Genomic DNA, 15,136 nt, shown 5'->3' with positions numbered 1-15,136 from the left:
GGCACCTCTGTTTGCAGTAGATTTCTGGTCAAGTGGGCTTAAATTCATAATTTTGCGCTAAAACTACGTGTGAAACTATATTTTGTGATATTATAGTTTAAATCTAGAATTTTACAAGATTATCCAATGACCTATATCATTTGTGAATGAAACTTACTTGCCCATTAAAAACTACCAAGTTACTGGTAATGCATGATGGGAACTCTACCAATAGGTTGAGCCTCGATTGGGCCACACATTAATTCTAGCTGTTGCATTTCTCGAAGTTTCTAAACCCAGAAGACACCTCTCTCCGCCCTATTAGTTCTAGATTTTGAACAGCCCGCCCCCCCCCCCCCCCCCCCCCCCACCAAAAAAAAAAAATTCCCCAACATTTCAAACATAGGAAGGTGCCATCACCTTATCGTCATTTATCATGTCACAACCCGAAACGCTATGACTTCGTTATATGTTTAATAGTGTTTGACCCAGGAAAAAAATGTTAGTTAGCTAGCATCTTGTTAATCATATATAAGCCAAAATTTAAAATTTTTAATTAAATTTGGAGTTAATTTTAATGCTTTTTCACCGAAGTTTATTAGATGGCTAAGAATATATATATAAACGTTTTATTTATAGATTATTTTTCTTTTGCAAATATACCGTTTAACAATTAACCATGTGAGACAAAAAAAACTGCGATTAAGACGGTTAGCCATATAATCCATTATTGCCTATTTCTATCTTAAAATATGAACAAATTAGGTGACAATTTAATTGTGAACAATTGATCATTGCACGTGATGCATAAAGAGAGAAGAAGCAGAAGAGGAAGAGGAAAATGTTGAGCCCAGTACTGGATGCAGTGCTGAAATTCTACAAAAATGATGATGACCTACCGATAAAAAGAGTAGCAACGGGAACACTCAAAATGGGCCAAGCGTTGCACGAGCCGATGATATTGGGCCAAACATTTTTCTACAGGCCCACACAGTAGCAGAGCAGACGACGTTGCCCTTATTTTTCAAAAAAAAAAAAGAAGAAGAAGAAGAAGAAGAAAGCAAAATTTATAGCCGTTGCATTTCCGAAGCTTCCAAATCCAAACCCACCCGGCGCCTCCACCTCAAGTCGTCTCCTCGATCCTCTCCACTCCACGCACTCATTTCGAATCAATCCCACGCTCTCCCCAGGATGCGCCGCCACCTGACCTCGCCGCCGCCATCCTCGACCGCGGAGGCGCTGCCTGCGTCGGCGGCGGCGGAGGCACCGATCGCGGCGTTCGCGGTGTCCAAGGGGGGAGTCGTGCTGAAGAACATCTTCCTCAACGCGCCTCCGTCGCCGCTGCCGGAGGAGGCGCTGAGGGGACGGGGTGGGGTGGAGGAAGAGGAGGAGGAGGAGGATCCGCCGGTGATGTTCGGGCGGCATCCGGAGTGCCATGTCCTCGTCGACCACCCCAGCGTCAGCAGATTCCACCTCGAGGTCCGCTCCCGCCGCTGCCAGCGGCGGATCACCGTCACCGACCTCGCCTCCGGTGAGCCTCCTCATTCCTCTCCCCCCACCCACGCGTCTCCCTCTCCGTCTCCCACTCTCTCCCCCATACGCGTGCTCTGATTTCCGCGATCCTTTGTGACTCGTATCGATTGTGGATTTTGGGATTTTTGTCGGATGAGTTAGTTCATTCCGATTAGCCGCCGATTCGTTGTCCTAGCTTTCCCTCTCGATAGGCACGCCACAACCTTGTGAAAAATAGTCCTAGCTTGTTTGACTTCACAAGTTATCGAGAAAATGCTTGCGATTTGTATCAAAATCAAAATGATCCAGATACTAACATGACATTAACCCATGTTTGTCCTGTGATTTATCCAGTGCATGGGACGTGGGTCTCGGGACGAAGGATCCCACCGAACACGCCGGTGGAGCTGACCGCCGGTGATATACTGCGGCTTGGAGGCTCCAAGAGGGAGTACCGGCTTCACTGGCTGTCTCTCCAGGAAGCATTTGACATGGAGGATCTGCTACCACCGCTTCTTGAGGATGATAAGGAGGAGCTCCGTACTTGTCAGGTAGTAGATTCTCTACTATGATTAGTACAATAGCTATACTTATTCTGGGTATGGTTGTCGCATTCTAAGTGTTTGATGAAATGCACAGTAGGCTAGCAAGCAGTTGGAGCCTGGCCAAAAGGAGTCAGTAGATACTGAGACTCATCAGGTCTGATGCTAGCAAACTCATGTAACTGGAGACTGAAATTCATATGATGCAGTGTGTTTCAACATGCTCATGGTTTGGTAGAATTCTGAATACGTGTGTTTTGGATTGCTAAGAAATAGGCTTAGTGGTCAAAATTCATATGATGCAGGCATAGCAATGTCCTTGGCTGCTGCTGATTGCCAAAATCATAAAAATCGTGTTAAATTCTGCCATGATAATTGACAATTAGCTCATACACTTTATTGATGCTCTGCTTGCAGTTATATGAAATGTGTTATCAACTATTTTGAGGGTCTAATCTGTGCTACTGGATTCTCTCTTTGCTCCACTAGTCGATTTGTAGCTGATAACTAAATATTTCAGTACTCAGCTATTTTGAATTAGGCCTTGTTTAGTTTGCAAAAAATTTTTGCAAAAACATCACATCAAAACTTTAAACACATATTTGAAGTATTAAATGTAGTCTAATTACAAAACAAATTTCAGATTCCGCTTGAAAACCACGAGACAAATTTTTTAGTCTAATTAATCCGTCATTAGCACATGTTGGTTACTGTAGCACTTATGGCTAATCACGTCCTAATTAGGCTCAAAAGATTCGTCTCACTATTTCCTCCATAAGTGTGTAATTAGTTTTAATGTTTATATATATTTAATGCTTCATTTAGATGTCCAAAAGTTCGATGTGATGTTTTTGGAAAAAGTTTTTGAGAACTAAACAGGGCCTTAGCATTCTGTCCAGTAATTGCTTACAGTAGTGCCCCTTGCATTCGGAATGTCTGGTTTCTTACAAACAGTGACTTTTGACTGCTTTTGCTTTGCAGTGTCTTTCTGGAATTCTGCCTAATGCTAAGTTTTAGTGCTGTTTTTTACCATCTAGAGAAATTTTCTGCATTGTAGGTTTTGAAAATATTCTGGAACTTAATAATGGCCTGAATGTATTGGGAATTGAGAAATATACTTAGTCTCATATAATTCCTTGTCCAGATTAGTTAAAAATCTGTGTTATATTGCAAATTGCTGATTGCTTAATTTCCGGACGGATGTTACAGTGGATTAGATTCATTGACTATAAATATAACTGATCTCATGCTGAGCAATTAGTCTGGCTATCGGTCTGAATTTTACATGCCACATGCTTTACACTGGATGCATGATATAGGCTTTGTGTTTTGCATGTTGAAGTTAAATCATGCTGACTCAAAATATCCATTATTTACAGTCATATGCTAATCGCCAACTGTTGACCTGGATTCTACTGCTCGATTTTCCTTCATTTTGGAATTGTGCATCCATTTTATTGATGGTTAACTGTCTGATATAATTACAGGAGACAAGTCAAGTTGTGTATGAACAAATTGATTTTCCAGTTAAAGTGGTTCCCTCAGCACCACCTATGACTGAGCTTGCCAATTTCTTTGCTCTGGAAGAATCTTCAGTTCCAGAATTTGATGACAGCAGAGAGGGAAGGATTGAAAATTTGATTGACGAGAACCCTGTTATAGATTCTTCTGACTATTCAATTACACAGCCAATGCCTGCCACAGCGGCAGATGCTGGAAGATCAGTCAAGTCAGAAAAAAAGGACACCTCAATTGCCATGTCCCGGAGGACCAAGTTAAAGTCAGTCAAAACTCTCCGTATTGACACAGGCAGAAGCAAGGAAAGAATTACTCCTTTGAGCTACAGCTATCAGAAAGAAGAAAAGCAAAATGAGAATCCTATATGTTCTCAAAACTGTGGGATAGAATGTGAGGCCTGCATGGTTTTGTTTAATAATTCTTATGTCAGAGAAGCTGAAGAAAAAGAAAATATTATTTTAGATAAGGAACCCCCGAACCTCCTTATCTTGGACAGAATTATGATGGAGGAGAATCAGGAAGAGACACACCATCTAAAATCCAAAGAGTTTGTACATTATGTTGCCCCTCTGAATTTGGAGTATGAAACTTTTTCAGATAAGGAAAACTTCGTGCTGAGTATTCCTAAGGAGATGGAGCATAATGATTTTTACTCTGAGAATAGTATCCCACAAGATTCAGTTTGTGAAAAGCCACAGAAGATATCAGAGCTATTGCGTTCTGTTTCCCCTCTAGCTATCAAAGACAATAATTTCACTGACACCAGAATCCCATCCCTTGGTGCTGTACGTATTGAATCATCTGAGCCCATCTTAGAAAATTCATTCATGCAAGACATATTTGGTGAAAATACTAACAATGACAAGGACAGAGAGCATGATGGTTTCACCCTTCTTAACTTGGATGGGACTCTCACAAGCAATGAGAATTTGGCTCAAAGTAAGATTTTTGTGGCTCCTGAGGACTCTGAATTTGAAGGCACAATTAGTGAGAATCTACTTGAAAATTCAGATATGAAAGGAACTGAAGTAAATGAAGAGAGCAGTCCATTCAGCAAGGAGAACTTCACCCCCTATGCCTCAGGTGACATGATAGTGGAGAGAAGTCAACTAAGGTTGAAACCTACTACCATTTCCCAAGAATTGATGGATTCCATATCTCCTCTGAATCTCGAACATGACAACTTTTCAGATAATGAAAATTCAATGTTGAGCATTGGAAAACAAACGAATTCAAATGAACTTATATCCAAGGATCGTATCCCATTAATTTCAGTTGATGCAAAGTTGCAGAAGAGCCATGCAGAGTTTATGCCCATTTCACATCTAGATTTCAAAGATGGCGTCCTTACAGACAAGGAAAATGGGCTTTATCTTGAAAAATTTGATACTGTATCCCTTGTGACACAAGGAAACCCGTTCCCTGACAAAGACAATGTGACACCAGCCTCCAGGGATCTCAAGCCCATCAGTGGCAGGAAGGTTCTTGGAACAAGGTTGGATAATTCACTGTCTGTAGAATCCACTTCAAATAGGAGGATCCATAGGCAGGAACCCAATAAATTATCAGCAAAGTCCAAAGATTGTCACACAGTAGATGATGATGTGTTCTATTCTGATAAGGAGAATTTGACGCCTATATCTTCCGGAGGCACTAAAGCAAGGAGATTTCTTCCAAAGAGCCTTGCAGTGGATGCAGACCAAGATCAAGAGGCATTCTGCTCTGACAAGGAGAATTTAACGCCATTATCTTCTGCTCCTCAGAAAACAAAGAATTTGTCTGAAAACCGCACACGAATGGAAAGTGCGATCACAAAGAAAAGGGTGGTTGATAGGCTCCCTTTCCAGACACTCTTGTCGAATTCTCCCTTAAGACACACTAGCTCTCTTGATTGTGCCCAGGTTAATCCTAGAGCAGTTGATGTGGCAATGAAGTTGGAGGGTGAACTGAACAATGTTCCAGTAAGTTCTTGTCAATAATATTTCAATTTGTACGTATGTCATATTTTTTTACTTTCTGCTTCTTCTATGGTATTTGAACTAAATTCATTTATTTGCTGAACAGCTCAAAAAACAAGGACCTGATAGGACCAGAGAAGGAATGAAAGTCTGGACCATGGTGGCTGATACGGATTGTCTTCTTGATGATGAATCTAGAAAGTCCATCATGCTGCTAAGAGGCTTAAAAGGAACTCAATTGGTCATACCAATGATTGGTAAGCTAAGATCATTATAGTAAATTTTTGGCCTGTCAATCTACATTTGCCTACTTGATATTTACCTTTTACTTAGATGCCTGCAATATCTTCCATTGTATATTCTTTTATGTACTGTTTATATCTGAATTCAGGATCCGTCGTCCTGTTGTGCTGCTTAGTGCTAACAAGTACGTCATACTAGAGTTTACTAGCTGTACTCATTGTCTTCGTGATGTTGAGTGAACGACTAGTTGCTTCAATTTCTATAGCTTTAACCATCTTGCTATTCTGTCATTCCCTTACTAAATAGATGCAAGTAACCTTGTATGTTTGGTTCTTGTGCTGTTTAGCATATGGACAAAGTTTAGCGTAGCTGCCATTTGTCACCCATATCCTTGTTTTAACTGAATCGCTTGCATCTTCCATTCTATCTTCTTGTTAGCTGAAAGCTTGTTTACCCTTTTTTTCAGTGATCAGGGAGCTTGATAGCATGAAACAGCGGGAGAGATTGTTCAGAATGTCATCAAAGGCCACCTCCATACTCCAATGGATCAATGAGTGCATGGAAAAGGAGAGTTGGTGGATTCATGTTCAGAGTTCATCCGAGATGCTTCCAGTAGCGCCAACTCCACCTGCAACCCCTACACCGCTGTGCAATGATGAAGAAATAGAAATATCTGCTGGCACCTTTAATCCAATAGCCTTCTTCTCCCCAAGAAGTTTCACAGATATCGTGTCTCCAAAAACAGAAGATCGCATTCTTGATTGTGCCCTCCTGTTCAACAAACTAAAAAGCAACCAGAACATAGTCATTCTGTCCAAAAGCATTACACTCAAGATCAAAGCTATGTCGGAGGTAACCATGAGTCCTTAACTTCACTTGATCCTTGGTTCCTTGCAGCTTGGCAAAGAGCCACTGAGCCAGAGTATAAATCATACTCCCCCATTTAAACTGAACTCATCGTGTTTCTGTCTTATTGAAGGGATTGCCTTGCGAGGGAGCAAAGGAATTCAGGGAAACCCTTGTGAACCCATGCTCCAGCAGGTTCATGTGGGCAGCGAGCGCGCCAAGAGGGTCAGCCTGGTCGTGCCTGGACGAGACTACCCTGCAGGAGAACTACTACAACAGCCACCGTGGAGCCAGGAGGAGGATCCCAAGATCCATGGAGTCTGCCAAGGGCCTGAAGCTGATCCTGCTTCACAATTCTCACTATGGGCTGACGTCGACGAACTCCGTCGAGCATAAGCCATTGGCTCCAATGGCATCCTGGTGAACTGAATATGCCATTTATCTCAATTCTGTGCCTGATGCCGTTGTAGATAAGGGTTTCTTCTTGCTATGTGATGATAGTGTGACGTCACTGAACTTGTGAGGTGAATTTTGACGGTGGTGGCGACGTTCTGTTGGTATGATTTCCATGCCTAGTGAAAGTGTGGAATAAACTCTGGAAGTATGAACTGTGATGTTGGAACATGGAATTTCTGTGTAGTCTCCATTTCACACCAGTGGTGCTATGTGTCAAAGGCATCTTATCTGCATGTTGATCCCATCCCATTAACTGATAAAATTGGTTCCAAAGCAACCCACAGGATTGCTGCAACCTGCAAAGGCTCACATGGAGGTGATTATGAGCCGGTTGGTGAGGTTCAGATGTATACTCAAGAACTCTGAATTCTTTTGTTATTTTATCAGACTGTAGATTCTGAGCAGATAGCTGAACTGGATTTAGCAATAGAATTGTGGCCAAGCTATCTTTTTTGCTTACTACTCAGGAATGTTTACCTACAATATAAAAGTATATCAGCTGTGGGTTCAGTACTTCGGTACTGTCCTATACAAATACTACAGGATATCTTTCCAAGATCTAGGCTGCGTGCTTTTTCCTAATTATTCTTAGATTTTTCTTAGCTTTTGCGCCCACGTTTTATGAATTACTAAACCATGTATTTTTAGAAAAAGTTTCTTTATTATTTTATCTTTCTAAAATATTTTTTTTATTTTATAGTTGCTAATTTTATCGTTTACACAACTAATAGTTATTACAAAAATTAATTAATTTTTTATCTTTTATCTTCAGATGGAAAGAAAACGCAACCCTAGTATATCTTCGTTTAGGGCATAAGCTGCAAAGCTTCTTTTCTGACCTAATGAAATGTGCATGCACCGCACGTCGACTGAGCTTGCTTTGTTGACTTCAAAGTTCAAAGAAAAGGGAGATTATTGGCATTTCAGGCAAAGCACACTTGGCCCTCAACTATGCTAATGGTTTGATCATATCCTAAACTTTAAAACTGTTCGAGTTACATTCCTCGACTATACAAATCTAATGCAAAATGGATGGCATGTATAGTTGAGGGATGCAACTGCAACGGTTTCAAAGTTGAGATACGAAACCTGGTAGCATTGATATTGGAGGGCAAATTATGGATGTAACCTTTTTTTTTCTTTTCCTTTCATACATTGGTGCAGGGGCGGACATACTATGGAGGGCGGTGAGGACTCGGAATCCCCTAAAATTTTAGGACAAAGATTAATAAAAAGAAGGCTAAACTGTATCTAAATTATTTAGACCTCTCTAACCTCATTGGCTATATCCGTCACAGTATTGGTGGATTGGTTAGAACTATGACAGTGAGACTCCAGCCTAAATATCACTATTTCCATAGATGAAACTGGTAAGTTTTCTTAAGACTAAGTGACCGTGTTGAATGGGTCACAAGACTTGGATTAGATGCTATTCAAGTGCTGCAGGTTTAGCTGTAGACGTGCGTGGCATATAGTGCGAACATGTGTAGCAGTAGCACTCACCTTTTTGCCTCTGGTCGCCATCTTGACCATGTTAAAAGTTGGCCCCTGCTTATACTATTTGAGATGAGAACAGCGATCTCGTCTCAGATATTTCTTGTGAAACTCTTTTAGCTGGAGAAATTTTTGTCATGGAATCATGGGTTCATGGTTCATGAATATTTCTGCATCAAACTGTTCTGCCATGTGCAGAAAGGAATAAAAGCAAAATGTAACAGATAAAGATGTGGGTGTTCTTGACTGTCTCCTGTTGGCTCCCTGTCCTTGAGGTACAGTATAATTCAGGAAACAGACAGTTTCTGAGTTGGCATGAATAATGATGGATGATAATCTGAAAGCACGTACGTAAGTCAAAAATCATACACGTCCTTCCCCTTCAGTCTCTTGTGCATTGTGTGCATGTTTAAAAAAAAACAAAAAATCAAATGTTTGATCAATAGCAAAAGTAAGTCACTGCTGTTGGATAATAATTTGAAAGCATGCATGCAAGTCAAAAATCTTATACACATCCTCTCCCTCTAGTCCCTAATACATTATGCGCGTGTTTGACAGAAAAACAAAAAATCAAACATTTAACCAATAACAAAAGTGAATAAGGATATCCGTTGAGCTTACATTTTCTTTTGGCTGTTTAGAAATTAGTGGTAAACAGTAGTGTTCATTACACTTTGCATTGATATTTTCTTTCGAGTAAATTCAGCTTTGCATGACTACAACAGTAGAGTTTGTAATTTTTTTTTCTTCTGTGGAATGCATTTTTGCCATCATTGCTAAATTTGCATATCAGAGTAAAATGTAGTTTTGTCGATATAAATTCAAGATAAGTACTAGTACTATGAAAAACTGAAAACCACTGTTTGTTTGGTCAAAAGAATATAAATGTGCTCACATGGTTTGACTGTGATTAGGAATTGAATTGACCAACTAAACAATCCCAACAGGAACAAGCTTGGGACTCTGAACTTTTGAAATCCGTAGAATATAAGATCTACCACTTGTCACTTGACTTCAAATTTTTCTGTGTTCACTCACAACTGCTAACTTAGGGGCTGTTTAGTTCCCAAAAATTTTCGTCCAAAAACATCACATCGAATCTTTGGACATTTAAATAGCGTATTAAACATAGATAAAATAAAAAAACTAATTGCACAATTATGTGAGAAATCGCGAGACGAATCTTTTGAGCCTAATTAGGACATGATTAGCCATAAGTGCTACAGTAACCAACATGTGCTAATGACAGATTAATTAGGCTCAAAAGATTCGTCTCGTGGTTTCTAGGCGGAATCTAAAATTTGTTTTGTAATTAAACTACGTTTGATACTTCAAATATGTGTTTAAAAACTTGATGTGATGTTTTTTAAATTTTTTCAATCTAAACAAGGCCTTAATTATCTCGACCGATTGACCAAGGCCACGTTTAGTTGGCAAAAACTTTTGGGAGAAATGTCACGTCAGCACGTACGGTCATACATTTGAAGTATTAAACGTAGTCTAATTACAAAACAAATTTTAGATTCCGCCTAGAAACCGCGAGACAAATTTTTGAGCCTAATTAATCCGTCATTAGCACATATTGGTTACTGTAGCACTTATGGCTAATCATGTTCTAGGCTCAAAAGATTCATCTCTCGATTTCCCTCATAACTGTGTAATTAGTTTTAGTGTTCATGTATATTTAATGTTTTATTTAGGTGTTTAAAGATTTGATGTGATGTTTTGGGAAAAGTTTTTGAGAACTAAACAGGGCCCAAGTGTAACGCGTGAAGCATCATGAAATGGCCATGACATACAATTCGGAGTCATTTTCTCTGAAGGAGAATGTTAGGGAAATTGAGGCAGAACCGAGAAGCAGATTTAACGTGAAAAATCCTTGCGGGAAAAATCAGGGCAACAACCGGCAATATCTACTATGAGGTGATGATTACAATAGCAGAAAAATATACTAGGCCGTCGCACCTTTTCCGTACAGCTTACAAGAGATATATAAGGGGAAATCAAAAAGTCCTGTTAGGAAAAGGATCGTAGAATCCTATTAAAAAACTAATCATACTCCTAGTAAGAAACGGTTAGTAGAAACCTACTAAAAACTAGCGATATAATCTAAATACACTATAGATAATAATTCGGATCATATCTCTGTTAGAGAACATAATTCGAATCATATCTCTATTAGGATGCGTTTGGTTCGTAAACGATGTAGGTTGGGTTGGCTCCATCTCTGGATTGTAGGATGAGTTGATTACATTTTTCTGTTTGATTAGATAGATGGGTTGGACACTGTTTTTTGTTTGGAGGAAGGGATGAGATGGGATGGGTTGGACCTATTTTTTATTTGGTTAAAGGGATGAGATGGGATAAAGGTTACCTCTCATATCCAAAATAAAATATTAAATATTAGGATTAACATATGAATAACCTAAAGTAATTAAATGTATATTTATACGAGTAATATATTTTAAATAAATTTAATAAATAAAATGAACACTCCTCTACGTGTCATGGCCGTCCTAGGACGGATTCATCCCATCGTTTTGGTAGGATGAGTTGGACCTGGATCTGAGTGGAATATGGTTCAACCCATTCTAACCATCTACCAACCTAACATGGTCAGGGATAAGTTACTTCTGTCCCAACTCATCTCAGCTCTAACCAAACATATCCTAGATAACGATGTCCAGACATAGAAATGAACTGTGCTGAGCATAAAAATCGGATGACGATTTTGAATGCTGATGTACACGAAAAAGAAACGTACTTTTCAAGCTTTTTGATCTGCTTTACACGTGTAGTATTAGTCGCCCTTGATTGAGCGATTCAAAACAGACTAATCCTTTGTCGCTGTGAATATTTTTTTCAAGATTTGTCACATCAGACGAAGTGCATTTCGAAGAGCCATACGATAGATCATAGATGGTACGAGTAGTCGAATTTCAGCTTAAATTTAAATTTAAGAAATATCAAAGCCGATTAGATGTTGCAAAGTCAACTTTCAAGCTTGTATTACACTTTCTTCAGTTGTGCCATTATAAACTGAAATTGTCAACAGTTGCAGAGGCAACTCAAGGTCTCATTCTCAGAAAACATATCGGTCGGTTTCAGTGACAACGAAGATAAGTTAACAGTAACACCTCCCCCCCCCCCCCCCCCACCACTTGAAACATCTCAAGTTAATAACAGACCTTCGTTTCATAATGTAATATGTTTGACTTTTTTACTTGTAATATTTGATCATTTATCTTATTCAAAAAATTATGAAAAATATTATTTATTTTACTCGTGACTGATTTTATTATCAAAAGAGCTTTAAGCACAACTTGTTATTTTTCATATTTATACTAAATTTTTAAATAAGACGAATGATAAAAAAAATACAACTAAAAAAGTCAAACATATTACATTATGAAACTAAGGTAGCACTTATCATCTTGACATCTCCCATATAAAAAAGTTTTTTCATCCTTAATTAAAATATGAATTTATCCATGCAAGGTTTGGTAGATGATCACAAAGTTTGACAGTGATGGAGATGGGGGTCCATATGGTCCAATCCAGTGCTATACTCAGGTGGTGTTTAGATTGAGAAAATTTTTAAAAGAAGTGTCACGTTAAATGTTTGATCGGATATCGGATGGGGTTTTCGAACACGAATGAAAAAACGAATTTCATGGCTAGCCTAGAAACCACGAGACGAATCTTTTGAGACTAATTAATCCATCATTAGCACATGTTAGTTCCTATAGCACTTATGACTAATTATGTGCTAATTAGGCTCAAAAGATTCGTCTCAAGATTTCTTTTCAAAGCTGTGCAATTAGTTTTTTGGTTCATCTATATTTAATGTTTTATTTAGATGTCTAAAAATTCGATGAGATGTTTTTGAAAAAACTTTTTGAAAACTAAGCAGGGCCTCAGTGTTCTCGTCCACTGTCTCACACACAATCTCTATCCCCATTTGTGGGGGCACCATGATTTCAGCATCCCCTTTCTTGCAAGCTATCATTACTCACCACTTCCTCTCAACAAGAGAGTTTTGAAAGATGACCTGAACCTTGAGCAAATTCACTCAAGCCGTCCCTCAAGATCTCATTCAGGTAAAATGTGATCGTCATTAGTGACATTGGAAGTTGTTAGGTTTGCCATTCTGACCGTCAAATTGTGAGTGAAAGTTAGCATGAGTGCAAAATTGTGTACATGATTGCTTCAGTGATAATCTCAAGAAATGCCTCTGAACTATTTCAGATATTTTCACTCTTTTCTTTCACATCAAAACCATGGCAAGTCAGTGAAAACATAGGATTGGACATAGATTTGGAATTTCGGATAGTGTTAGCTGCTAGGTCTGAATTTTGATCGGAGTTCCTACCCACCAACCCAACAAATTCGTGCTTAATCGCTCTTGATTAGTATACAATAGTAGTACGAATTAAGAGTTATTTGTACGGACCGGCACTAGAAGAAAACAAACACTTGGACAGGTTGGTCGGCCATTCAGCCAAGATTTGCATGTCTGATAGCTCTGCTTCAAAATTGAAAAACAACTTCAAAAGGTACACTTCAAAGGAATCATAGTATACGATGCTACTCCCTCCGGGCTTGGGGAGTCCATTGTTTTGAGCATGTTTCAGGTCAAACTTTTAAAAGATTTGAACATCAATATCTTACTCCTATTAAATATTTAGATAGAGCTATGAAAACAATATTTACAAATGTGTTCCAATATATAATATTATTTCAACAGGTTATGCAAATATAATTTAATACACTCCGTATGTTCTAAAATATAGCTATTTCTAACATCAACGATGTCAGCGGGAATATATATATTTGGGGTCAAAGTTGTATTTTTCAAAACCATAACAATGCTATAAACGATATGTTTTCAAGATTGGACCAAGTACTATCTAGTAAGGTAGTGTTTAGATTGGAAAATTTTTTTGGAGAAGTGTCACGTCAAATGTTTGACCGGATGTCGGAAGGGGTTTTCGGACACGAATGAAAAAACGAATTTCACGGCTAGCATAGAAACCGCGTGACGAATCTTTTGAGCCTAATTAATCCGTCATTAGCACATGTTGGTTACTGTAGCACTTATGGCTAATCATGAACTAATTAAGCTCAAAAATTCGTCTCAAGATTTTTTACATAACCGTACAATTAGTTTTTTGGTTTATTTATGTTTAATGCTTTATTTAATTGTTTAAAAATTTGATGTGATGTTTTTTAAAAAAATTCTGAAAACTAAACAAGGCCTAAGCCTTCCTAGATATTATTAATCATGCAAATATCAGAATGATAACAGGATGCACACCCTGATTTATTGAGAACCGTGTATAAAAAGTCTTGAGACCAAAAAAAAAACATTTGGCAGGAAAGATGCACCTGTCCAAAGGAACGAGTCAAGATGCAATGGAATGGCGCGAATAAACAAGAACGAAGTGTACGAAAGAAATAAAGAGCTAATAGATCCAATAAAACCTTTGTATTATCTGTTCATATATTCCCACTGCTGTCTCTGTCGTCCTAACATCATACAGCAACAAATTCCGTGAATTGATGTTAAAAAGAGAAAGAGGCTATCCAATTAGACACTATCTTTTCCAGATTTTAATTTTTTTTAATTTTAAGTTTAAAGTTAATTTTAAAAGTTTTTTCTTATTATTCGGTCTTTTCTTTTAGATCATTAAGAATACATATATAAAAGATTTATTTATAAATTATTTTTTATTTGCATGTGATGTTTGCCTTTTTTAAAAAAAAACAAACATTGACACCCTCATTGTCTTAAGAAATATTCCATATCCGAGTTTTCAGTAAAGTATTTTCTGCAACATCAGGAATACTAGGATTGGATGAAATTTGTTCTCTGCATAGGGACTCTTTTGAAAAAGACAGAAATGATATAATACAGGAACAATAAAAACAATTAGAAATACAATCACAAAATAAAGGATCACAGAGCAAAGGGAAAGTATATTAATACCTGTATAGATGGTTTAAAAAAACATACGAATTTATGGAGAAAGACTTACTGTGAAACTCCCATGGGTTTAACCTGCTGTTAAATTTCTCCGAAAAATAATTTGTGGGTGAAAAACAATCAGGCCAAAAATCTATATGTAAAAGGGTGACAAACTGACCATAAACATAAATTGAACAACAAAAATAAACAAGAAAGAAAATGGAAATGGAAATTCCAAGAGAAGGTTCCAAATTTCCAGCCAAGCACATCATCTCCTTCCTCCTTCCTTCCTTGTCTTGTCACTCATCCATCCATGGGGGAAGAAAAAGCCATAGATACGACCTGGCTTTCCTTCCCCAAAACTTCACCAAACCGCCCCCGCCCCTCTACCACTTCCAACCCCTCAAAAAATCAAACAAAAAACGGAGATTTTCCAACTCTTATCATCGTGGTGGTGGTCGTCGTCGTCATCACCAGCACACCCATTGGAAGCCTCCTCCCAAGAAAATCCTATAAAGAAATCGAGTGAGCCATCACCCCAACGCCGCCAAGATCCTGTCCTCTTGTGCGTGCGACCTCTTCCAACTGGTAGCTCCACGCAGGATCAATCGAGCAATCCT

The 15,136-nt window shown here is 38.5% G+C and overlaps 1 protein-coding gene across 1 annotated transcript; it reads left to right on the top strand.

Annotated features, from left to right (window-relative positions):
* The first annotated feature begins 1,170 nt into the window (after positions 1 to 1,170).
* On the top strand, positions 1,171 to 7,490 carry LOC102719246 (FHA domain-containing protein PS1). Its single transcript, XM_015842286.2, has 6 exons — positions 1,171 to 1,510; positions 1,846 to 2,042; positions 3,521 to 5,512; positions 5,616 to 5,766; positions 6,219 to 6,604; positions 6,732 to 7,490. The coding sequence occupies exons 1-6, from the start codon at positions 1,171 to 1,173 to the stop codon at positions 7,020 to 7,022; spliced, it is 3,357 nt and encodes a 1,118-aa protein (XP_015697772.2). The 3' UTR covers positions 7,023 to 7,490.
* Positions 7,491 to 15,136: the final 7,646 nt, after the last annotated feature.

Source organism: Oryza brachyantha, chromosome 11 (assembly GCF_000231095.2).
Source record: "Oryza brachyantha chromosome 11, ObraRS2, whole genome shotgun sequence".
NCBI classification, from domain to species: Eukaryota; Viridiplantae; Streptophyta; class Magnoliopsida; order Poales; family Poaceae; genus Oryza; species Oryza brachyantha.
The sequence above is the reverse complement of the archived record's forward strand: the minus strand, read 5'-3'. Positions and strand labels throughout refer to the sequence as shown.